This window comes from Mytilus trossulus, chromosome 8 (genome assembly GCF_036588685.1).
Source record: "Mytilus trossulus isolate FHL-02 chromosome 8, PNRI_Mtr1.1.1.hap1, whole genome shotgun sequence".
Classification (NCBI taxonomy): domain Eukaryota; kingdom Metazoa; phylum Mollusca; class Bivalvia; order Mytilida; family Mytilidae; genus Mytilus; species Mytilus trossulus.
In genome coordinates this window covers 10238980-10264420 of record NC_086380.1, presented here as the reverse complement: position 1 = coordinate 10264420, position 25441 = coordinate 10238980, and the positions used below count along the sequence as shown (strand labels likewise).

The 25441-nt window shown below is 31.5% G+C and overlaps 1 protein-coding gene across 2 annotated transcripts in view; it reads right to left on the bottom strand.

Annotated features, from left to right (window-relative positions):
- Positions 1-23050, bottom strand: part of LOC134728258 (uncharacterized) — a 29502-nt gene extending 6452 nt beyond the window's left edge. The window contains exons 1-9 of one of the 2 annotated variants that reach the window (XM_063592802.1): positions 22963-23050; positions 12220-13108; positions 11227-11425; positions 9397-9606; positions 6953-7095; positions 5416-5623; positions 4807-5106; positions 3052-3281; positions 787-907 (exon numbers count right to left, since the gene is read on the bottom strand). In XM_063592802.1, coding sequence (XP_063448872.1) covers positions 787-907; positions 3052-3281; positions 4807-5106; positions 5416-5623; positions 6953-7095; positions 9397-9606; positions 11227-11425; positions 12220-13044 — 2236 coding nt within the window. In that variant the 5' untranslated portion in view covers positions 13045-13108; positions 22963-23050. The remainder of the gene's footprint in view (positions 1-786; positions 908-3051; positions 3282-4806; positions 5107-5415; positions 5624-6952; positions 7096-9396; positions 9607-11226; positions 11426-12219; positions 13109-22962) is intronic. The other variant, XM_063592803.1, reaches the window with a different exon arrangement.
- Positions 23051-25441: the final 2391 nt, after the last annotated feature.

Genomic DNA, 25441 nt, shown 5'->3' with positions numbered 1-25441 from the left:
TTGTATGAGGCCTAACCTTTAATTTCTGTATGAGGAGCTACAAGGTCTAATCTATGTTTGTATGAGGCCTAACCTTTAATTTCTGTACGAGAAGCTACAAGGTCTAATCTATGTATGTATATAAAACCTTAACTTTAATTTCTGTATGAGGAGCTTCTAAATCTGTTTGTGTAATCTATGGTTGATTTGTTAGAGACCTTACTTTTTGTGTGAGGAGCTACAAGGTCAAATCTATGTGTTTATGAAACCTTACCTTTAATTTCTGAATAAAGAGAACCCCCATAGGGGGTGAGGCCGTAGGGGGTCAGTAGTTAACCGTATAACGAATTTATCGGACGTTTTTTTGCAGCGTTTTGTTAAAAAATAAACAATGAAACACAACAACATTAATAGATGACGTCGCCATTAACGCGTTATGAACCCCATATGAAACTTACTAACCCCATACGGTCTCATAGGGGGTCACCACGTGACGACGTTAAACCAATCACAACGTGATATTTTATCTGTGGTTCGATAAGGTCCAATGTTTGTTTGTATGAGACCTACTTTTAATTTCTGTATGAGGAGCTACATTTTTTTGCACAAGGTCCAATGTTTGTTTGTATGAGACCTACCTTTAAATTCTGTATGAGGAGCTACAAGGTCCATCTATGTTTGTATGATACCTTACCCTTAATTTCTGTATGAGGAGCTACAAGGTCCATCTATGTTTGTATGATACCTTACCTTTCATTTCTGTATGAGGAGCTACAAGGTCCAATCTATGTTTGTATGAGACCTTACCTTTAATTTCTGTATGAGGAGCTACAAGGTCCAATCTATTTTTCCAAATATCATCACCTCTAACAATATCAACCTCATTCCTAGTCATATACCAAACTATACTGGGAGGAGTGTGGTATATCTACAAGTCAAAGAATATAAATAAATACAAACATTACAAGTATCTATAATACTAAAATAACAAGGTCCAATTTGTAAGCCGTCATCGGGTACAATCGATGAATCAAAGAATTCGACTTTATATATAACTTATATAGTACAATGGTGTTGATTAAAATGACACCACTCCAGGCCCATTTGTTTTCCACGAAATTAATATTGCCAATAATTAAGAAGTTCTGGATCGAGTCCCACACCAATACCAATAATATATTCACCTGTTGCCTATTACCTAATCTGTACGTCCCGCATCAGACAGGCGCACCACCAAACGGTGTATTCAGAATTTTGCTGTATATTGTTAAATAAAAACTACTCCATTCCAGGCCCTTTTGTTTTCCAAATCATTAATATTACCAATAATTGATAGGTTCCAGGTTGACAGGTTCAAACAGAAAGATTTTGAAAGCAGAGAAAACTGTGCATCTTATAATCGGCATGTTTTTTATCAGATGACAATACCAATACTAAAATAAGGCATACGCACAGTTATATAATTGAGTTCAGCCATGGTCATGCGTTATCACGGTTGCGTTCTAGTTCTAACTAAACTATTAGTTTGTATTCCTTGAATGCAAAACTATACATTTCAGCAATCCATTGTTCAGTAGTTGTCATTTGTTGATGTGGTTCATAATTGTTTCTCATTTCTTGGTTTTTATATATAGAGTAGACTGTTGGTTTTCCGGTTTGAAAAGTAATTTTTGGAGCCATTTATGGCTTGTTGTTTGGTGTGGGCCAAGGCTCCTTGTTGAAGACCTTACTTTGATCTTTAATGAATTACTTTTATAAATTGAGACTTGGATGGAAAGTTGTCTCATTGGCACTCATACCACATCTTTGTATGTCTGTATATAACGTATATTCATGAAATAAATATTAAAACCATCAGTGAAAAGTATTAATTTTTTCCTCTATATTTCTTTTGTGGATTTTGATTTATTTGTTATGGTCTCAGGAACATTAACCCTTTGGCTAAGGCATTTTTCAAGTGAACTTTGCTTCATATGCAGTAATTATAGTCTTTTAAATTGTCCAAGTTATTTCAGAATACATATGATCAGAAACATCATTTTCTGATGCAAGATCTGTTAGTTTGGTGTTATACATTCATACAATTGAATGTTAACTATTCTAAATAAAGAGCTGAGCCATAAGTGCATGATGAACCAGTCGCTTTTTCAACGAGTGAAATTTTATAAATCCTCAATCACATATCAGACACTTAACATGCTTACAGGAGCTTATATTGATAGATAAAAACCAGTCACTTAGTTTCTTGAAAACTGCTGAAAGCATTTACAAGTTATTGTCCAAAAACTGGAAAATTACTCTTTTTAAACAGCAAGTAAGTGGTTTTAATTGAATAGTATTTTGTGTAATTTGCTTCAAACTATTTAGTTTCTTCCCATTACAGTCTTTGCTGTTTATAAACAATATAATGAGGAACATGAAACTAGCATGGTCTAATTTTGGAAAGTACACAGAAGAAGTTTCAAATGAACTTATTTTTATAGTAATGTGTTCGTATATATATCCAAAAATATAAGTACCAATTCATAACTAATTAGTACCTTCCCCAAACTAATCATTACTTACCCAAACTGGTAAGTACTATTTGGTACACAATATGATGAGCAGTTTGAGACTGAGATGGTCCAATTTCACAAAAGAGGGGCAAAAGATACCAAAAAGGACAGCCAAACTCAGAGATCAAACAAGAATGTGTTCAAAGTACATGGATGCCCCACTCGCAATGGACTGTGAAAATGGGTAAAAAATATAGATAGGCATTAAAATTAGAAAGATCATATCATAAGGAACATATGTACTAAGTTTCAAGTTGATTGGACTTCAGCTTCATCAAAAACTACCTTGACCAAAAAGTTTAACCTGAAGCGGGACAGACGGACAGATGAACGAACGGACGAATGAACAGACAGACAGACAGACGGACAGACGAACGGACGCACAGACCAGAAAACATAATGCCACTCTACTATCGTAGGTGGGGCATAAAAATAAAATGACAAGGACAAAGTACATAGTACACAGAAGTAGTTTTAACTGAATACGTTTTCATGTTCTGAATTATTTAATACTTACCCCTAAAAGTCTATCCAGTTTATAAACAATATAATGAGCAATATGAAACTGAGAAGGTCCAATTTCTGCCAAGTACAAGGCATTCTTAAGTTTACTGTCTGTGTCAGATCCAATCATTGTTACGTTAAACCTGCCACCAACAGTGCTAGGAGATGTAAAATCGTTCAGTCCCTCGTGGCTAACTATCTTCTGCCACTTCATTTTCTGGATCCAATCTGCTTCTGTGTAAGCTAAAAATCAATTCATAAATAAAGAACCTTAGTGGATAGTAAAATCACAAAAATACTAAACATTGACAAAAAAAATTAAAACAGAAAGTCACTGGAAAAATCAAAAGCTCAAACATATCAAACGAATGGACAACAACTGTCATATTCCTTAATTGGTACAGGCATTTTCTTGTGTTAAAAGTGGTGGATTAAACCTGGTTTTATAGCTAGCTAAACCTCTCACTTATATCAGTCGTATAAAACTCCATCTATTGACAACAATGTGTGAACAAATCAAACAGACATGAAAGGTAAAAATGTCAATATTAGGGGTACAACATTGTGTTATTAAGTGAAACACTACTCCCTCCCAAATAACAATGGGCAACCAAAATCTCACCAGATTCTTAAGTTCAAGACTCAAATCAAAGTGCTTGTAAGCACTGAAGGGTAAAGGTTGCTTTAATTTATCAGTAGGAAGTAAAATTAAATATTGCATTGTATAAAGCATTGGTTTTTGTTGATTCCACTTCATTTTTATGTGAAGGAAGATAACTCCTAAACTTTAACAATGATATCATTGATATTTTTAGAATAGATATTAAGTTCCTGCACCTTACAAGAGTTCACCATCATTTTGTGACTTGAATATCTGAGCATATATTTCATTGACAAATTTCTTGAATGTTCATTGATATAATGTGTAGAATATTTAGATCAATGCACTTTAAAGGACGCCTATGGGTCCGGGAGTTTCTTGCTACATTGAAGACCCATTGATGGCCTTCGGCTGTTGTCTGCTCTATGGTTGGGTTGTTGTCGCTTTGACATATTCTCCATTTTCTTTCTCAACTTTATACTATATTTTGTACATTTAAAAGGTAGTGATAAATCTTGGAAGATTTAAATATTCATACAGTTTGGCCTACATTTCATGAAATCTTTACACAAAATGTTAATTGATACTACATATTAAATCTTCATTAACTACAAAGTTTCATGAAATCTACCAACAACAGCAAGAGAGCTAATTTATGTATGACATGTTTAATATTTACTTATGGATATACATGTTACAATCGATATATCATATGTAATTCATTGACATTTTTAATGAGAAAACCTGTTAATAATAATTATTAAATTAAGGTAACACCTTAATTTTATTTCTTGTGTAGAATAATTCATATTAAAGATCATGCAGTCTACTTTAAACCTTCAACTGAACCCAAAAACTAATAATTAAAATTAAGTTAATGCTTGTGTTGTATAATTAATATCAAAGATCATACAAACACAAGTCTTCTTTAAACTTTCTACTGTACCAAGAACATAATTAGGAGATTCTACTTAAACACTTGGTACAGGTAAAGCATAAAAATCTAGATGTATCAATTCCTGGAGATTTTGCAGTTTTATACACATCAATAGTATTGAATTGTGTTACAAGTAAGCTATAAAGCTGTTTAAACCTGTTGTTCTATTTCAGTATTAAATTAAAAGCACAATGTCAAAATATCATAAAAGATATAGCAAAAAATCTCACATTTCAATCCAAGATGTGCCATCAGTCGTCTTTCTCTACTTTTTCTAGCATCTTTTGCAGAGTCATCAATACGAGCTTTGCATTCTGGGAAATCAGCAGGTGCAGGTTTCAGATCACTGGATTCTCCATTGGCTACATTTCTTTCTGCCCTCTGCTCCACAGCTTTATTAGGTAAACTTACTTGTAGATTCTGATTACTTTGTCCTATCTCACCTCTTGGTGTATACAGAAATAAAGTTGCACCCACATTCTTTTCTGGTGAACCTAAACGAGAGTTCTTCAATACCATTGTCATCAAGACTGAAAAATAAGGTCTTCATTAGGCAGATAAGAAAAGACTCCAGTATCTAGATCTTTAGTGAGAAGAGTGCACATTTTTCTTTTCTTCTCTTGATCATACAGAAATGTTGAAAGATAGTTCAGAAGAAATCACAAATATAAATTCCTTACATGAATAATCAGAAAAATTAAATTGTCTTTCTTCAAATTATTTTTTAATTTTTTTGGTATCTTTTGCCTCCCTATGTCATGCATATATCCCACAGTTGTATACTGTTTACACATCAAAAGGCAAAGCGACACGGAAATTATTTCAATAAAACACTGTACCTTCTGCGTCTGGTTGAGAAGTGAAGAGAACAAAAGCTTGACATTTAGGTTCTGAGTTACATGTCTGTTTGGCCTCCTTCAGACTTCTGACTGTTACCACACAGCCCCAGGCTACACGAGACAGGGGACAAGGGAAATCATATTTTCCAGGGAAGTTAGACTGTGTTACCTTCTCATAATCACCGTCCTTAATCTCCAATGGTTGCTGCTAAAATAAATTTTACTGTAAATTCAGAAATTATTGTGAAGTTTTTTTTTATTGTAAAATGCAACAGGCTAGGGTTATAATCTCATTAATCAAAAATTGCATTTTAGTCTAAAATTATAAAATTGCGATAAAAATGCACCGAATTATTTCTAAATTAATAGTATATCTGAATTATCACAGCAAAAAATCTATATTCAAGAACATTTGATACATATGAGTTATTTGTAGAAACAAAATGCATTAAGTTATAAAACTTTTAAATAAAACAGTAATAACAAATAATTTTAACAAAAAAAGCTTGTGTTTATCTTTTAAAACAAAAAAGGTATGCAATTTTGTCGAAAGGAAAGATACGTCCAGGAATATGAATTTTGGACAAATATCTGAACTTTCTACCTCATTTTACTCAAAAAGTAACACATGATCATCATGCAGTCAGGGTACTTCTTGTACAAGTTTATTTTATTTACTTGAAGAAGTAAAAAAAAATATACATATATAAGTAAATAAATAATGTATGAATAATCTCCCCTTAATTTTCTCAAAAAATTACTAGTATAAGTAAATTTTTCTTACAATCCCACAAAAATCCTCAAGTTTTTTTATGTAAAATCACGCCCTTAATGTTTTTTCCCAGGTTTGCTCATTTTTTTTTTATCAAAGTTCAATGTTCCATTTCATTAATTCAACAATGAAACTGATTGCGCAAAGATCTTAAGTATTTGCGCAAGGCCTTCAAAAATTGCTCCTTGGGGGCTTGTAAATGAGCAGTGTTCTGAAGATAACAGACAAATGGGATTTTCATTGTCCATGAAATTGCACTGAAATGATAGGTAAAGACATCTGCAAAGAGCAGAGCATTTAAAATTCTGTTGGAGCAAAGAAATCCTAAGAATTCAATCAAAGAAGATAATATGACTTTTTTACTTCTACAAGTAAAAAAATCTGAATGTCTAAGGGACATAACTCAGCCAATATTTTTTTTTACCTATACAAGTAAATAAAATTCACTTGTTTAAGTATCCTACAAATTTACTTATATGTGTATATTTGTTTTTACTTTGTCAAGTAAATAAAAATCACTTGAATAAGTAGTACCCCTGACTGTCATGAAGGTATAATTTTTTTTTTACATATATTGGATTAAATCTGGTAAAAATAGCCTACATGAAATTTTCATAAAAAAAATAATGGGATGAAAACTGAATCGTATGCCCTTTATCTCATGCTGCATCAAATTCCAAACTGATGGTCTTGTTTCTATGGAGAGTTCATTTCAATGTTGTTTTTTAAATACCTTATCCTGTAGTTGTTGCTGTAAAGATATACCTGATCTTGTATGATCCTGTTTTGCTGTATCTCCTGTTGTCGTATTTCTTGTTGTCTGACTGAGTCTCTTGGCTGGTCTCTGTTCTGTACAACATATTCTTGAACTCTAGGTCTCTCCTCTTGTTGTGGTTCTTTTTCTGGAACTGTTATTAATGATCACAAACATAATACATTATTCTCATTTTTTTTCTCAGTTTTTACTAAAGAAATTAGTTTTCATTTTTTAGAACAAAATTTCAACTTATAAACAAACAAAGGGAGATATTATAAAAAAGAAGATGTGGATATGATTGACAATGAGACAACTCTCCACAAAAGACCAAATGACACAGAAATAAACAACTATAGGTCACTGTACAGCCTTCAACAATGAGCAAATCCCATACCAAATACATATATAAAGCTATTCCAATAACCAAGTTTAATTTTGCAGGAAGACATAAAGAGAATTGGGTATTTGGTATCTGTTGAATAGTCGTCTCAATGGCAATCACACCACATCTTATTTTTATATTCACTGTATTGTGTATCATTGTCTTGGAGATTTGATTGATTGATGGTTGCTAAATGTCTGGTGGCAAATAGCTATATATATAGTTCATGCATGGTCACTAAAAAAACAAATTAACAATAAATACAACAGGTAGGTCATGTATAACCTGTTTAGTATGACCCGTCAGTAAATTTGGGCTGCCATTTGAAAATGAAGGTATATTGGATATGGACATAAATTTTGCCTTGCAACTGGTCACCTACTGATCCCTCAAGGGTTGTTATTGTGCACAGAGCATGACATTCCTTCTACACAAGGCCTCAGATTTTCATTCCCATTCTACCAGGACATGGCAGCATATTTATTTATCCCACACAGCCAAAGAGACACCCTACTATAGCAAGGGATTTAAGTCACTCTTGGAAATTTGCATTCATTATTGCATGTGACTACTGTGGATTCATTATAATTTGTTGGATACCAATTTTAGTGCATTTCATGGTCAAATTAATCTGGAGGTGAACAAGTTCTTTTCCATTCACATTAAAGATAATTAAAATATGGTTCTTTTCTATTGCTACATGTCCACATGTACTTTGCAATACCAGCTAACGACAATCTTTACAATTTAATCTGTTAAAATATCAACTCTTTTTCCATTATATCTAATTTATATCAAAGTAAAAAAAGACTGGACATACACATGTATTATTAGCTTTTGTATTTCATAATTTATTTTTATCCGGGCTTCTGTTAGTGTGACTTGACTTTTAAAAATTGTGGTCTGCATACTTGGAGTGTAGGTTCAAAGACTTGCACATTATCAAATGTCTGAAGTGATACAATTAAAAAAAATTAAATAAATTAATATATTTATGAATTAGAATCGAAAAACCAAACTCAAAAGGAGTCTTGCATGCTGTCTCATTTTTGGACTAAGTAAATGTTTGACATGGCCATTTACAGCCACAAATGAAGAAATAACAAAGGAACAATAAGGTTAGCACATCCGAATCTGAAATCAAGAAATGTTGTACTAAATGCCCCCCTGGAATATCCACAATGATATGCAAATGATCACAAACGAGGTCACGGAATAAACATTTCCAATTTTTCACCAGAGAAGGCCTTTTCTAAGACGTATAACATGGAAATAAACGGCCGTTGAACATGTTGACCACAAGTTGCTCCACGGAGGACGCCATTAATTTCTCCCTTAGTGAATGACGTTTCAACAGTATTTTTTTCTTATTTTAAACAGTACGATTACACTAAACGAAGCATGAAAACAAATTTCAAAATACGCTCAATGACTACGTCCATTTTCCTTTCATTTGCACCGTCGTTTTGTCATAAAACTGATTTTAAAAATACCGAAAAACTATGCCTCAAAGCATCGTTGGGCCAACGTCAGGCGATGGGTTGAAGCAGCATTGTGTCAACATCAGGCGATGCATCAAAGCCACGTCAGGGATGAAAGGGTTAATGCGCAAAGATCTTAAATATTTGTACAAAGTCTTAAAAAATTGCCCCTTGGGGCTTGTAAATGAGCAGTGTTCTGAAGATAACAGGCAAACAAGATTTTCATTGTCCATGAAATAACACTTAAATGATTAGTAAAGACATCTGCAAAAGACAGGCAATCAAAAATTCTATTAGAGAAAAGAAGTCCTAAGAATTCAAGAAAAGTAGATAAGATAACTTTTTTACTTGTATAAGTAAAAAAACTCAATGTCTAAGGGACACAACTAAGCCCATTTTTTTTTTAACCTAAACAAGTAATCAAATACACCTGTTTAAGTATCCTACAAATTTACTTAATATACAAGTATATTAATATTTACTTCCTCAAGTATATAAAAATTACTTGTACAAGTACAAAATGAAGTAGTACCCCTGACTGATAGTATGAAATATCTGTCTTAGCTAGCAAGCAAGCACTGATACATACCATATCTTTTCTCTATATCTCTCAGTTTCTGTAATACTTCATCATTAGTGATAGTCATACTTATAATGCCATTTCTTAGTTTGTTCACTTCACTAGTATAGCCTGGTGGTGCATTGTTTAACATCTGTTCAAACATTAAAGGACCCATCTTCTTCAAGTTAAGTTTGGCATTCCTGTTGACACATTTCCCAGCCTCACTACATGTTACCTCTGAAATAAAAGCAATGTTTAAACATCACTCAGTCAAACTGCATGTCGCCTTCTATAACATGTTTATTGTTTTCATTCCAATTTTCTTAATGCTAAGATTCTTTCTAAATGAATAAATCTGTGGTTTGTCTAGAGTGTTGAGATATATGGTGACCTAGATGTCTCCCGTTTGGCAGTTGAAGACCTCTGTCATGACTATTAAAGAGTTGTCTTCTTATCTGTGCAGTATGTATAAACATGATAAATATACTTCAAGCATGTATAAAGGTAAGGTAATTAAGGAACATATGAAATAATATAACATATGGGGTAGCATTCTACTGTTTTCATTGGATATGACGATCACATGTTTCAAAAATTATTTTACCGTATTTGACGCCTTGTTTCTATTTTTACTTATATTGACGCTTTATAATGTTTCTATTTATACGTATCTCATGTATATTGGTGGTCAATATGAAAATGATACTTAATTTAGATTTATGACGCCATGATAACAAAACCACAGAGGAAGCGACCACAACAGACAAAAATAAAAGTTTTTCACTGGATATTTCAAGAATTTTATATTAAATGCATACGCTAATTAGAATACAAGAAATTAATGCAACAAGCTATGCAGTTGTTAAATTTTTTTTATATTTTTAATAACATGAATTCTTGCAAAAAACAAATTAAAACTACACAGAAAGAACAGTAGTTGTCGTTTGTTTATATAATTATGTAATATATACGTGTTTCTCGTTTCTCGTTTTGTTTATATAGATTAGACCGTTGGTTTTCCAGTTTGAATGGTTTTACACTAGTTATTTTGGGGCCCTTTATAGCTTGTTGTTCGGTGTGAGCCAAGGCTCCGTGTTGAAGGCCGTACTTTAACCTATAATGGTTTAATTTTTGAATTGTTGTTTGGATGGAGAGTTGTCTCATTGGCACTCACACCTCATCTTCCTATATCTATTGAACTTCTTTTTCTAATATATCAAATACATATAGAAAATAAGGACTTTCACTCAGTCAATACGTTATATATGAACCGGTTAGATTATATTAACACTCGAACTTCGTCCTTCATCAATATAATCTGAACAGGTCCATATACAATGTATTGACCTCGTCAAAAGTCTATAATTGATAAGTATGTATACTGAAATCATTTGGTAATCATGGTAATCGTATATCCAAAACTAGTTTTAGTATTCTCTTGTGTCAATTTGTCATGTTTGTGTGGAATAGTACTGTTGTTCATCATTTTCTTTGGTAATGGTCAAGCAACTTTAATTTCATAAACTGGAAATTTGAGCAGTCAAAATGCATTGATCATATAAACTTTAGCTCTATATATACAGCCAATCTTTCACTTTAGAATAAATTAAGTTCCAATGCAATTTACAGAATTTTTGTGTCCTTTGCTTCAAATTCATTAATACTGAAAAAAAACCAACCATACATTGCCATAAAAAACGCAGTTGCATCCGACTAAAAGCCGGATAAGTGTGTTTGACACAGCCTCATATCCTTCCCATTTTTCTATGCCTTTTACAAGTAAAATAAAATTTGTACTTTGAGACAATAATGTTTGGTTATTTTATTTAGCCTATATACACTACACAAATAACTTACTGACTTGACTAGCACCAGGAATTTTACAATCTGCATTAAATCTACAAGCTTTCTCTTCTATTGCCACATCATCCAGATCTACTAACTTTAGTTTATTATTCACTATCACAAAATCTGAGTTATATGTATTTGTTAAGGCAAGGCTACCAAGTGGGTGGTGCTCCAAAAAGTGGAGCAGTTCCGATAGCTGTACAGCATACTGCAAATATAAATTGTGGTTACTACATGTATTGATCATAAAGTTATTAGTATATCAGAAAATCTCTTTTTTTCTGTTATCATGGTTATGCATATCTAACATGTCTAATTTCTTTAAAATTTAGATGACTTGTCTCTTCAAATATTCCCCTTTTGGTTTACATGTTCTTTTTTGTGACTTATCCTACAGAACATATCTAGGCAAACTCACATTTGAAAGTCCTAATCTGACCTGTATGTAGATTTAAAGGTTTTACTTTTTTAACCTTTTGGTACAACATGTACATGTACAATGTATTGGTGGATAGTTTTCACATTAGAAAAATAATACCTCTTCTTTATTATCTTATATATAAATTGGTTTAAATTTCTTACATACAAATGACATATTAAATATAAATAAGGAACTCCACAATTAAAACAACAAAAAACAAACACAATTTACACAACTTATTTATCTGATGTTTAAATTTTGTATTGCAATACATGTACTACAAACCAAGGTCATACATAAAATGCACATATTACATGTATTAATTCCCTAAACTGCTTTGCATGAGCTGAAAATATTCAACTAAATTGTGTTTTTTTTAGTAAAGAAATGTATGATTTTTGATTCTGCTGTACATTATGTACACATTTAAAAAATTTGAACATATTAATGTGTTTACATTGATCGGATGTCAAATTATACCCCAAAAATTTATATTGGACCTTAGCCTTCATTAGACAAATGTTAGACTTGTATACTGAAAGTAATAGAGACTAAATGACTGAAGTCTAGCATACATGTACCTTAAGTCTATCCTGAAATTTGATAATACTGAAAGTAGAGGGCATGACAGGTATTCCTGGTTCTGTTAATAGAATAACTCCCTTTTTATGAATGAGATGATCAATCTGGTCTCCTCGTATACAATAACCTAATAAATCGGCAATACCATCATGTTTTAAAACAGAAAACCATAAAACCTCTCTCAATAAACCATAATTTCCCATCATAGAACATTTATCAGCATCATAAACACTCTGTAAACATTTCACTTTGATGTCAAGGTCATTTGCCTGAGATTTCATAATAACCTCCACCCCTTTGTCTGGAACAAAAGCTCTATCAATGAACTTTTTCTTTCCCACACGGAATGAAGATGAGATTCTTAGTCCATCAATGTCTTTACATGACATTGGACTTTCAAATCCAAGGTCATAAAGTTCTTGACTGACTTCCATTATCATATCATCTGCATCCTGGGCTCGACCCCAATCTGCAGGATATAAATTTTTTAATAAAGATTTGATTCTACGATATTTGTTTGAATCAAGAGCTGGAAGTTCTATTTTTGGTAAAGCTTGTAATTTATCTTTTTGTCTTTCTATATTATGTTGTAATGCCTGAACTTCCATTATATCAACCTCTGGATATCGTGGTTTGTCCATCCCATGATTCACAGGGGCAAAGTTCATATCTCCTCCTTGAACGAGATCATTCAGATAATTTTTCTTACTTCCATCGCTGCGACTGTCACTTAGACGTTTGTAAGTCAGCATAACACCAGCAATGGAGAATAATATCAGGAAAGCTATCCATGCTGACTTATAGCGATATCGTAACAGCCTCATTTTACTAGTTTTTATCACTATTCCTTTAAGTCACATGTTTCATGGTTAAGTGCCTCTTCAGCTTCTGAAAAAAATATAAATAATTTAATTAATCAAGTCAATAATTAATATTTAAATCATGTATATACCAAACAAATATATTATAAGACAAAACCTCAGTAACTCATACACTGCGCTAAGTCAGGTACAAAATGTGCCTGATAAACAATGGTTGGCTAACATTTCTTATATAGATGTATCAATGAAATTATACATTTTCTTTGTTTTCTAATTTGGCTTGTAATTCTATTTTCTAAATACTATCATGACTATTATTGGATATTATCTAAGTCTAGATGATGGTGGCTACAAAAGGATGGACTACATTTACAAAAACAGCTACTGTATTAATTATAGGGTAAAACATTTAATACATGTAATACATGTATACATTATTTAACCAAGCTGTCTAAAACATGTAAAAAGGATTATAATCAAAGTGATGGATATCACTCAAGGAAAGATTAGAACAGTAGTTTGAATTATTTCATATTTAGGTATGGTGGGGAAAATGAACATTTATAAAGCACTATTGCATTTAAACAGCAGGTCTTTAGAAGGAAACTTGCTTTTCCAGTGTGAGGATAAAATGAGCTCAAATCAAATAATATGGGTCTTTAAATTTGCACAATTTCATTTAAACTGCAGTTTATATCTAATCGAAATTATGTTGCCGGTTCTGAACATGTTTTAAAAAAAAAGAAAAATGCAAAAATTCTTCTAGTAAATGCTACCAACTATCCTTGTAAGACATAAATTTAGACCAACAGCTAAAAGCTTTAAAGTGCCAACAAAAATAATCTAAAAATGTTGTTTTAGGGCATTTTGTCAGTTGAAACAGAGGTTATATGGCATTGAAGATTAAAAGTTTTAGAGTGCATTTGATAAAATTGTAAAGTTTTTTTTAACACACGTCATTTTCAAATTTATTTTTCAACGTAAACTAATTAAAAAACTTATTTTATTGAAATGTGGATTCTTTCTTGATTGTAAAAATATATATTTACTTCTAAAAAAAAATCAAATGACTAAAATAGACATAATGATTGGTGGGAAATAAACTAATAAACAATGGTTTGTTATAATTAAGTTTTAAAATTTTAAAACTGTTTCAAGGAAATTCCTGATAAAAAAGTGAACTAATCTAAATTGTTAGTTAATTACAGATGATTATTGGAAATTTATCAAGTAAATTATAGGCCATACTTGAATACCTTTTATATATTCATATTTCATTTTTTAAGATCTTGTTTATCCATTAATCATTTATCTTTCAGATACAATTTACAGTATCACTTTATGTAATGTAGATCAAAAGTAATTGGCAATACATAAATCTATCATCCTTATAAATATCAAACATCTAATATACACATTTGTGTATTCAATTATGGGGCGTATTGCATTTCCGCTAATTAGTCAAAGTCCCAATACTACGTTTCCGCAAATTCAAAGTATACGTTTCCGCAATTTGCATTTATTACTTTTCCGCAAATTTACCTGGTAAATTATAAAGATTTGAATGTACATATGTGATATTTTATTTTTTTTTAATTTTTAATAAAACAAATGTTCTGATCTCAGTATAGCTACAATTTACTAGATATAACTAGTTGACTCGAGTAAGGATGAGTTAAACTTCATTGAGAAATCTTTGGTTTGGCTTACTTGCCAACTGACATGATTAAAGAATGCTTTGTTGAATTAATTGCAGATGCTCCATCTGAAGATAAATGCATGAGGTCTACCGATTATATATTGGAATTTCATATGGGTGGCAATTGAGATTTCCACCAAGCATTTGGGCATCACCCCTGACCCCGAGGAAAAGAGAACAACGAATTGTGTCGAGTCTTTTAGTGTCTACCTGTGCGAGCAGTTTTAAGCTAGCCATCCTACCATATTTGTCTTTGTCGATGTGTTATTGAAACTGAAGACAACATCTTACATAAAGATGAGAACTCTAACTGTAAAAGCACCCATTCGATGGTATGAAAAGGAGAAGATGGACTTCCTTCCTAAACAAAATACAGAACTTGTAAACGGTGAATGTGCTCCTATGGTCTTTGCACGACGTGTTGGCTACAAATATTCTGCCAGAACTGACTTATGAACTCATATCAAGATATGTTTGAACATACGTTTTCATACATTTTAATGATGTATTTTACTTACATGTTATGATGACCTTTAACTTAATACTTATTTATTTTTTATTATAGCTTTGCTTTCGATCAATAGGTATTCCTTAATTATTTGCGGAAAAGTAATAATTTATTTTTTCCGGAATAGTTACTTTTTTTCCGGAAAAGAAAGATATTTTTTTGCGGAAACGTAAACTTTTTTTTCCGGAAACGTCATCTTTTTTTCGCGGAAAAGTAATGCCAATTTGCGGAAACGTAAAACGCCGCAATTATGAGGTCAAATAATTGTGTATTAAGAATTAGATGCATATAAAAGTGGTCTGTATAATTATGTAAGACTGAGGTTGATAGGTAATGTGGTCATTTTGATTAGCAGTTTAAGAGGTGGGGCATTGTAATTAAAGGTCCACCTTGTCTCTGATTGTTTAGTGATAATGACAGTTGTCAATCATACTAGTTGAATCAATACCCACTTACCTAATCAAAATGTTTTTTTTTAAAAGCCTGCACATCAACACACCTTAATGACATACATTCTTGAATGAACTGCTCCAATAATATACCCATTTTTTCAGTTTATATGTGTATTATGTGCACATACATGAAAACCAAAGGGAACTATATTTTAGTGTGAATACATTTAGTAACAGTAGCTAACCTGTCCTGTTGTTAGGGAGGGTGGTGCCTAAGTAAAGATTTAGAACAAGTTCTAATCTTTCCAAAAAACATAAAACACATAACATTGATTGAATTATTAAGAACAATAAAAGATATATTTCATTTCCCATTGATTAAGTTGTTTCAGAAAGTCGATGAGCAATTTCATCAGATTTATGTTTACTTCTCTTTATACCATATTTTATCAATTCCTATATCATGTATATCTATTCAATTTAATAAATATGTACTGAATAAGAATCATGTAAATCATTAAATATGAAATTTATAGTTTTAAACAAGGGACATAGCAATTACATAATACTCCTAACTGCAACACTTGTATAAAACAACCATGGCAACATATAATGATATATATCTATAGATTATTACAAACACAACCCAAAACTTTGGGCACATGTATGATCATGGTTAAACTGGTCCAAATATTTATGACATCTTGAACATGTTGAAAAGCTTATTTTTTTTTTTTTGACACCTTACCATGCTTAAATTTATTATAAAATTCAGTTACATATATATTTGTTAACAGATAGATTGTCAAATTTTTGTATTTCATATTTTTGTATATGTGTCATCATGGTTAAACTATTAGTTTTTACAATTTTTTCTTTGTTTTTTTCGATTTTTCGATTTTTTTTAGTTTTTTTAATATTTTACTTTTTATTTTTATTTTTAATTGAATTTGAACAAGGTGAACCAATGCCAGAAGTGGTTATCATGTGGTTGGGTAATAGTGGGTAAATACGGTATTCACAGTTGTCTTTCACTATAGATAAGTAAAAAAAACAATAAAGACAACAACACCCATCAATTACCACATGGTACATTTGTAAGAGTTTATTCTGGTCGACATGTTTTGCCAACAAGTGTGATGTCTTCAGGACAATATTACACATAAAATCAAACAGTGAAGTACAGATTTTGCAGTTGTGTGGTTCGCCGATCAATAGAGGTTAGTGTAGATGTAAATGGAAAGTGAAAGTAAAATAAGAATATATAGCATAGTTAAAAGTGAAAGTAAGTCAATAAAGTTATTTACGATGTGGTATGCTGCTATTCTTACATGTGTGTGAAGTTGGTCTCATGGAGGTTTCTAGTGGTAATATTGTAGAAATGATGAAAGTAGATCATAAAATGTCAGTTCATTTCAAAATTGGACAACACCCCACCTGCCATCCCATACCAATTCAACTGGCTTCATTCAGAGGGAGGTACTGCTTCCAATAACTTTGGGCAAAGGGTGAAGTGTATGATTGCTGCAATTTTGGGAATTGTAAATCTTGGTAGATTCGTTCATAAAAATTATGTGGTTTATGTGGTTCATTTTGTTTCTGGTTCCTTCTTTTTTTCTCTAAGTAAAATGCCTGGTATTCCAAATTATTTTGACCTTGTGTACTTATGTATGGTATGTAAATCTTCAGTGATGGACTGCTTCTTATTACAAATGTATTAATGATAAACCACAAAACATATAAATCAAGAAAAGCTTGATCCATGGAAATTTTTTTGGCAAAGTATTTGTTTATGAAGAGATTGTGATACCTAAATATTTTGCATGTTTACTGATTCTGAGATGTATCCATACATGTACATTTTGTAGTAGAAGTGGATGGGATTTCTTTTGGTAGTTATGTTCATGATAATGATGATGTTGCATTTGTCTAGGTGGTCTTGCTCTCATTGTATTGTGGCTTCTGGATCTTCTTGAAGCTTGAGGTAGTCATTTTAAGATTTGATTTGTCTGTAAATTATACTGTCGTCTGTGAAGAGTCTGATTTAACTATGTTCAATGTATTCTGGAAGGTCATATTTATGTAAAAAGGAAAATTCTAGGTTCTAGCACTGTACCCAGTGGCACACCTGATGTGACTGGTATTTTGGAAGATGACATATTTTCTAAAAGTACTGATTGAGTTCTGTTTGAAAGAAGGGATTGGACCTAGTTTATGATTTGATCTGATATGCCAAAGTATTTCATTTTAATATAAAGTAATCTTTTGTATGGTACAAAAATGTACCTTAATTAATTGTCGAATGCTTTGGCAAAATCAATGATTATAAGATGTGTTTGTATGATCTTATCATTATTTTGTGATAATCATGATCATAGAGATGACTTGTAACCCATACGATCACTTTGCCCTAAATCCATGTTATAATTCATAGTATGTTAATGCTTTCGAGATGTTGCATCATGCTTCTTGCAAAGTTGTGTTCAAGTTATTAGCAAGCTATGCATGGAACTGTTAAGGATATAGCAGTTGTATAGTTCTGTAGGTACCAGCTGTCTTAAGCATGTTAAGTTTATCCCCGTTTTAAATACAGGTATAACATTTGTGTGGTTCCAGTCAGATTGTACTTTGTATTGATTATTAATGCAAGGATGTCTTTACATATCTCAATGTTTTGTTTGCATGAGTACTTTGCCTGAGATGGTGTCAGAACCAGCAGATTTATTAGAGTTTATGTTTTTGATAAATTTATAAACACCATCCCTAGATATTGTTATTGTTGCCATTTTTTGGATGAATACTAGGACCTTTAACTGGAATGTCAGTATTTGCTTCAGATGTACATTGTAAAAGCTGACTTACATTTAAATTGTTTGTTTGGATTGGAGTGCAATGTACCTACACTTCTTAGAGGAGCTACATTTGTATGGCAGTATTTTAATTTTTCTGGCTTTTAATATAGGACTATAGCTTTTTTGAAGCAAGGTTGGTCAGCTGGTTCCTTTATTTCAATATTGAAGATCATACATTGTACATGTATTTTCTAAATGGACCATAATTTGCTATTGGGCTCTGTTTCCTATAACTATAGAAAAGTGATAAAATGTGAATTACTGTAAGAAAAGTTGTAACTACATCTAAAGATGCCATTATTTTTATCAACATACAAGTGTACAATGGTGTATGCTACTCTTCCCTAGAAAAAAAATTGAAATACATGTATACGAATTTCAAAGATTCTACAACCGTATTTTTGTGTCGTTTCTCGCATTACTTTTAGCTTCCGAAGAGCATAACGCTGACTGATTTATAGATAATCGTCACTGGCAAATTCGTAACTTTTGCTTTCAAATAACAAAGAACATTGACCAATAAGAATAGTGAGAAGAAAATGCTGAGAACTATAAGTATTTAAGTAGCAGATGTAAGAACAGTGGCGTGACTTTTGTGTCCGATTTCGTAACGCAAATTTTAGATGATGTAATCTGCTTTGTTGTAATAGAATTCTTAAAAACAATATGCAAATATGAACTCTCTCGTAAACAGGTAAATCAGAGATGATTTACATTCTTGTTTTGATCTTCGTAATAATTAAGTAAGAAAATGACGTTATCGTTATGCGTTACATTTCACACGAAACAGAAGTCCAGTTATTTATTAAAATTGTTTTTGTCCTTAAGTTCTAATCATTTCCGGTCATACGTGAAACATGTGACTACCATGTGATCACGCCCTTACAGCCGGACATACGATATACTAGTTCCAAACATTGTTTTTGTTTCCAACGGGATGTTAGCAAACATAATCTGTAGACTTGTTTCGACTTGTTTAAAAAAGGAAAATACAATTTTCAAAGAGATTGCGCCGGGGGTCTATTATTTTTCCTATGTGCATAATGTTACATACGATCTTGTGTGAAAATAAATGCCCAATGACTTGACAAAATCGATTTCAGATTTGACCGATGTTTAAACACACTACGTTTCCCAATAACGATGTAAAGGGTCCTTGGAAAATTAAATCGAAATTACGTCTCTTATCATGGTGCCAATGTTCATTGGATTGATTTTGCTTCAGCAGTAAATATTACTGGATATTTTAGGTGAATAAAGATAATTAAATGAAAAATGCATGTTAATATACCGTTACACTTGGAATGTACAAAGTTGGTAACTTTGTCACAATTTTTAATTAATTTTTTTATTCATGTTCTGCAAACACTTTTCAGAAACGCAATAAACAATGATAAACTTGTCAAAGGAAAAGTAAACTTTTACTAGGCATGACTTGAAAGGAAGTACTTTATTGATTGTAGCCCACTAAAGTAGGTTAAAATGTGGAAACCATGTAGATGGTGTACAGGTCACAAATATCACATGGTGCCTATTTTTAAGATTTTTATTCCACGTTAAAAGTTTTTTTCTTTACTGGATTTAAAGAATTTTACATTGCCAATGATTTGGAATAAATTTTATATAACTGGAATTTCAAAACCAAATATAAATATATTTTTTTGGCCAAAACATCAAGATACAACGATTATGGTATCCTGTATCAATGAAGAAAATATGGAAAATTCTGAATAAATTGTACTAATTGATTTCAAAACAAGCACATATTTAGGAGTTTTTTAATACTGTTACATTTAAGATGAATTTTAAGAAAAAGTATACTGTTCAGATTATTTTAAGCAGATTTTGCAATAAAATAAAACTAAAAAAATGCTTTCGGTTTCTTATGGTTTCCTGTCACGTTTAAAAAAAACTTTAATATAACACCGAAAATAGATTTTAAATATTAAGATGAAGCAAGTAACACTAGTAATGGTGTTTATTTATGCCTTTTCAATTATATTGTGCAAAATAAAGAAAATAAAGATTGGTTTCCTCTTTGGTTTCCTGTCACGTAAACGTCGATTCAAAATGTATCATTTTTCTCTCGAAAAACTCAATTGTTTCATTCATACTATTCTAACACCAACACAACCCACAAAATAAAAGTTAAAATCTTAGAACTTATAAAAAAGGATACAAAAAGAAACCAAAGGCTGAATACCAAATTATGGTCCATATATAAGAGTTTCTCATCATGCTCATTTCTTTTTAGAGCTTGGTTTTAATTTCTTGGTACATGTATATTGTTTTTTGTACTTAAGATTTCCTTTTTTCTTTTTGTAAAGTTTGCTTTTCTTGTTAAACAGCTTTTTTAGTTGGTTTTGATTTGTAACTAAGTTTTTTTTTAAGGAATATTCTTTTCAGAAGACTTTTGGATACTGAAGCTCTCCATTCATCGAGACTCATTTTATTTTGATCTGGTTTTAGATGTTTGTATGTTTCTTTTTTCTTTTTGGACCCAATTTGCCATTTTGTAGTGTAATATTTTGTGACCCTGATGTTTATAATTTTTGATGCTGCGAATGAGTGAGCGAGTGCTATATCAATTTCACTGTAAACGATGTCATGGTGTGTGAGTTTAAGCCAACAATTTTTCAAAGGCTTACGTACAGTACCATAAATCATTTTTGATCTAGAAATCACTGTCAACAATTTAATAAACTATTTAAGGTTCATCATAACAAATGGACAAATATGGCCGTATTTTTACCTCAAAAACTACTCTGAGTACAGACTTACCTGTGCTGTTTGAAAAGTTTTAATGCCTAGCATCCACTAGATATATCGTCTTGGTACCTGTTTTGACGCGGACCAGAAATGATGCACCAATTTAGTTTTGGGTTTTATATTTCTAAACAAAAGCTGTTACGTCATTGATTATTACTATTCATAACATGATGGTGAAGGTCATATGACTACAACATAGATGCCTAAAACTCTGTCCAGAAATGTTATTATTGCTTGAATTATTAAAGATAGTGCAATTTCCGCCATTTTATTAAGGTCAAAAACAGTCTACCCTTCCCCAAATGATTATCAGTCCTAATCCACTTTGATCGGCAAAAGTATGTAAGCGCATGCTTCCCCAGGTTGTGTTTTTCAAATCATGTGACTGTCATGTGACATGGTTTTACATTTAAGCGGGAATCACTGTAGAACAAATGGTCATCGCTTATATAATTTTCTATGGTTTATCGATTTTTTTCATTCATTGTATGAAATATACATTGATAAATGTATTATTTTCAATGTTGTTTTATGAATGCAATTACTTCATATTTACAAGTATTTGGAATATATATGTCACTTTGATAAATTTTGAACAATTTAATATAAAATTTGAAATAGGATACAACTTACAATTAAATTAATGTAAAAAAATTGTGTTGCTATCAACATGATCATAAAAGTGACTGTAAATGTCAAAATTTGTTAATAAAATTGAATTTTTTGAAAAAAGTGTTAACTTTAAGTTATCCGGATTGAAGCATTTTTTCGAACATCAGGTACGTGCAAGTGGTTTTTACTGGTTTGTTTACAGTGCGTCATTACTGGTACCCATCATAAGGTTGACAGTCCGTTTGTAATGTTAGCAAACAGGATTTTTATTGCTTTTACTGTTTCAAAAATAAACTGTTTAATGATTGAAATATTTTAACAAGTGATCAATCTTTCATTCTGTTCCGTTTTTCTAATTCTTTTAAATGGTAGATTAAATGTAGAGACAAACACAACGTTAGGTGCATCATTACTGGTTCCTCAGGGATATAAAAGTATTTTGTGTTTAAGAAAGATAAAATCTTTCTTGGTTTTTGCTGGGCATTTTTTTTCCTTTCTTCAGAAGGTGCAAAAATAAACAAACACCTGCATTACTTTGATACTGTCCACTCACTGACTCAGATAAACTCTTTAACTCACCTATAGTTGTGAAGATACCTGGTGTCCATGTCAATTAAGGACAATGAAAACAATACAAACCGGTTTTTACCTGAGGGAGCATCTCATAGTTGTTCCACAACTGAAGTCAATTTTCACACCTTTAGCATGAAGGAAAAAAAATGCCCATCAAAATCCAATAGATTTTATCTTTCTGAAACACAAAACGGATTTAACTTTTTTATATCTAGTGGATGCTGGACATTAAAACTTTTCCAACTTTACAGGTAAGTCTGTACTCAGAGTAATTTTTGGCATGTAAATACAGCCATATTTGTCCGTTTGTTATGATGAACCTTAACTTAGCAGCTACTATTTTATCACTTTTGGACAACGTTTTTATACATGTTTTGTTTGTGAACAAACTTTTGTATTGCAGAGTTATTGCGGGTGGTGCATGCTATAAATTCTTGTTGGTTTTTGTTTGTTTATTTTTTTAATTTGTAGTTGTACTAGAATATACTTTGTATTAGTATTACAACTGATTCTTACATGTACACCGTTTGACAGTTTGTAGACATTTACTTTTCCATGCCAGGGGAAATAATCAGTAAATATATATCTTGCAAGATTGTTTTCTTTAAGAATCAGTTTAGCTCTCATTAAAAACCCACCATAACTTTTCAACAACAACGCACTACATCGTATCAATTCAAAACAGAGAAAAAACAAGTATTTCAGATCTATTAACGGAAATTGTTTCTAAATCAGTAGATTTTGGCTAAAAAATAAATATGAAGCAGATGACTGCCGGCTATTTTTTTCTTTTCTAAAATGGCATTGCTAATTGCAAATGTATATATAAAAAAGGGAATATTATAGATCTACCAATTATAGTTTAATCAGTGATAAGATAGTCCCAGATTTTCATGTCCATCAACAAAATTACTATAAAGCAACCCTGATATCAACAGTCATAGTGTAGATAACGATTCATAACTATTAAGGTGGTATGGGTGTCTTCCTCCATCTTGGATTGTAAAAAACAGAGAACCAAAGGTCCAGATTTTCTATCAAGTTAGCAAAATTTGATGCAGGAATTCAGATATTTAATGTGAATTTTTATTTGAGGGGCCAATTTATAAGAATATAACTTCTAAATATTTATATGTTTGCAAATGTTGATTATTTTTGGTTGTTTTTAATATTTTTGAGATTGGCATATCAAGGGGAGGTAACTCTAAAACAGTGCATTTTCTGAAGGATTGTTCATGTAATTTTCCTATTTTGTATTTTAGCAGGAAAAAACGTACAGTGACCATATCTTTTCTTTTGATATTCTCAAAGCAATGCCTGAAAGCTATCTTTTCCTTAAGTATTTAACAATTCTATCATTTTGTTTAGTTTCTAATCACAAAATGGTGTTTTTTCTTGTATAATCCATACAAAATGTGTCATTTTGTCACATTCTGTAGCTCGAGAAAAAGCGCGATAACCTATCATTTTTATTATATTTTCCAACATATATCAATAGATACTACATTTTGGCAAAGTATGAACAAATTCTATCATTTTTCTTTTAGACTCCCATACCACCTTAAAGGACAGAAAGTCACAGGACAAAAAGTCACAGGACATACAGTCACAATGAATTGCATGGTAGGACAAAAAGTCACAGGACAAAAAGTCACAAATAATATGTTGACAATTGTTTGAATATATAAGAGAAATATCTTGAAATATTTACTTTTCAATACATATATTCATATTAAAGTTTAGGACATGTATCATTATATTAAAAAAATGAAGATTTATTTAATTTTAATCACGCAAAAGAAAGATTTCTTGGCACCATGAAGCCATTGAAATGCCAAGCCACTTTGACATTTTGTTTTTTTTAACAATTACTTGATCATCTTCGATATTTTTTTGATACATTTTGTTTACAAAGTTGGTTTATATACAATAGCTCAAGAAAAATGCAAATATATATGTTTGTAGAAATAAGCGTTTTTCAAGTATTCAAAGAAAATAAGGGACTTATCATTATTTATCTGGGAGGCGGCGGGGGCTGGTCAAAATACAGGGGGGATCAAGTTTTTTTCTGTGTGTGGAAAAGTGGGGGTTCACATTTTTTAATAAACTCAAAGTGGGGGATCAATATTTTTTACACATGGAAATAAGTATTTCGCACACTTCAAGAGACAACATGTCAAGAAGAACATTGCAACAGTCAAATCGAAATACGTTTTTAGCACCATTCATATACAGTTGATGTAGGTGATTCATAATCCAAATAATTCCGCACTTCAGTCGTTATACATGTATTTCACTCACTTTGATCACTAAATTATCAAGCATTACTGCCAAGTTTTGTTTTAATCAGCTTAATAGTTTGAGAGAAATAAAGTATAAATTAAAGCGAAATCGAAAGCGATTTGTGCAATTTTTTTCCAAAAATACAAAGCATGCTGCATCATGAAGGAATGAAGTGAAGAATAACAAATTCTCCAATAAATGATTAAATATTCATCTTAGAATCTGCATACAGACAGTTGAATATTGAATACAAAATAATTTTGAGATGATTAACAACACTAACGTAACTTTTTGTTTCCATTACAAGATCTCTTTGAGTCCATTTATACCTCTTACTCCCGCAAAATCTGTACCTTTAGGCTAATAAATCAAAATTTTGAGGCTACATGTACTATCACACATTTATAAATGAAATGGGACAATAAATGAGTAACTTAGTTGTTCAAGCTGAAAGCATGAAATATCTCCATTTAAAAGTTTGGCGCCTCAATTGACATTTCAATAAGGCCTTACATAAAACTTAAGCTTAAGCAGTGTGTAAGAGGAGGACATATAATATATTCCTCTTAGTAGATAATGTGTTCTTACTATTTCAAAAAGTTATTTTTTAGAGTTGCTTAGGATCAAGTTTTCTTTAATAGATAAAGGAAGATGTGATGTGAGTGCCAATGAGACAACTCTCCATCCAAATAACAATTTAAAAAGTAAACCA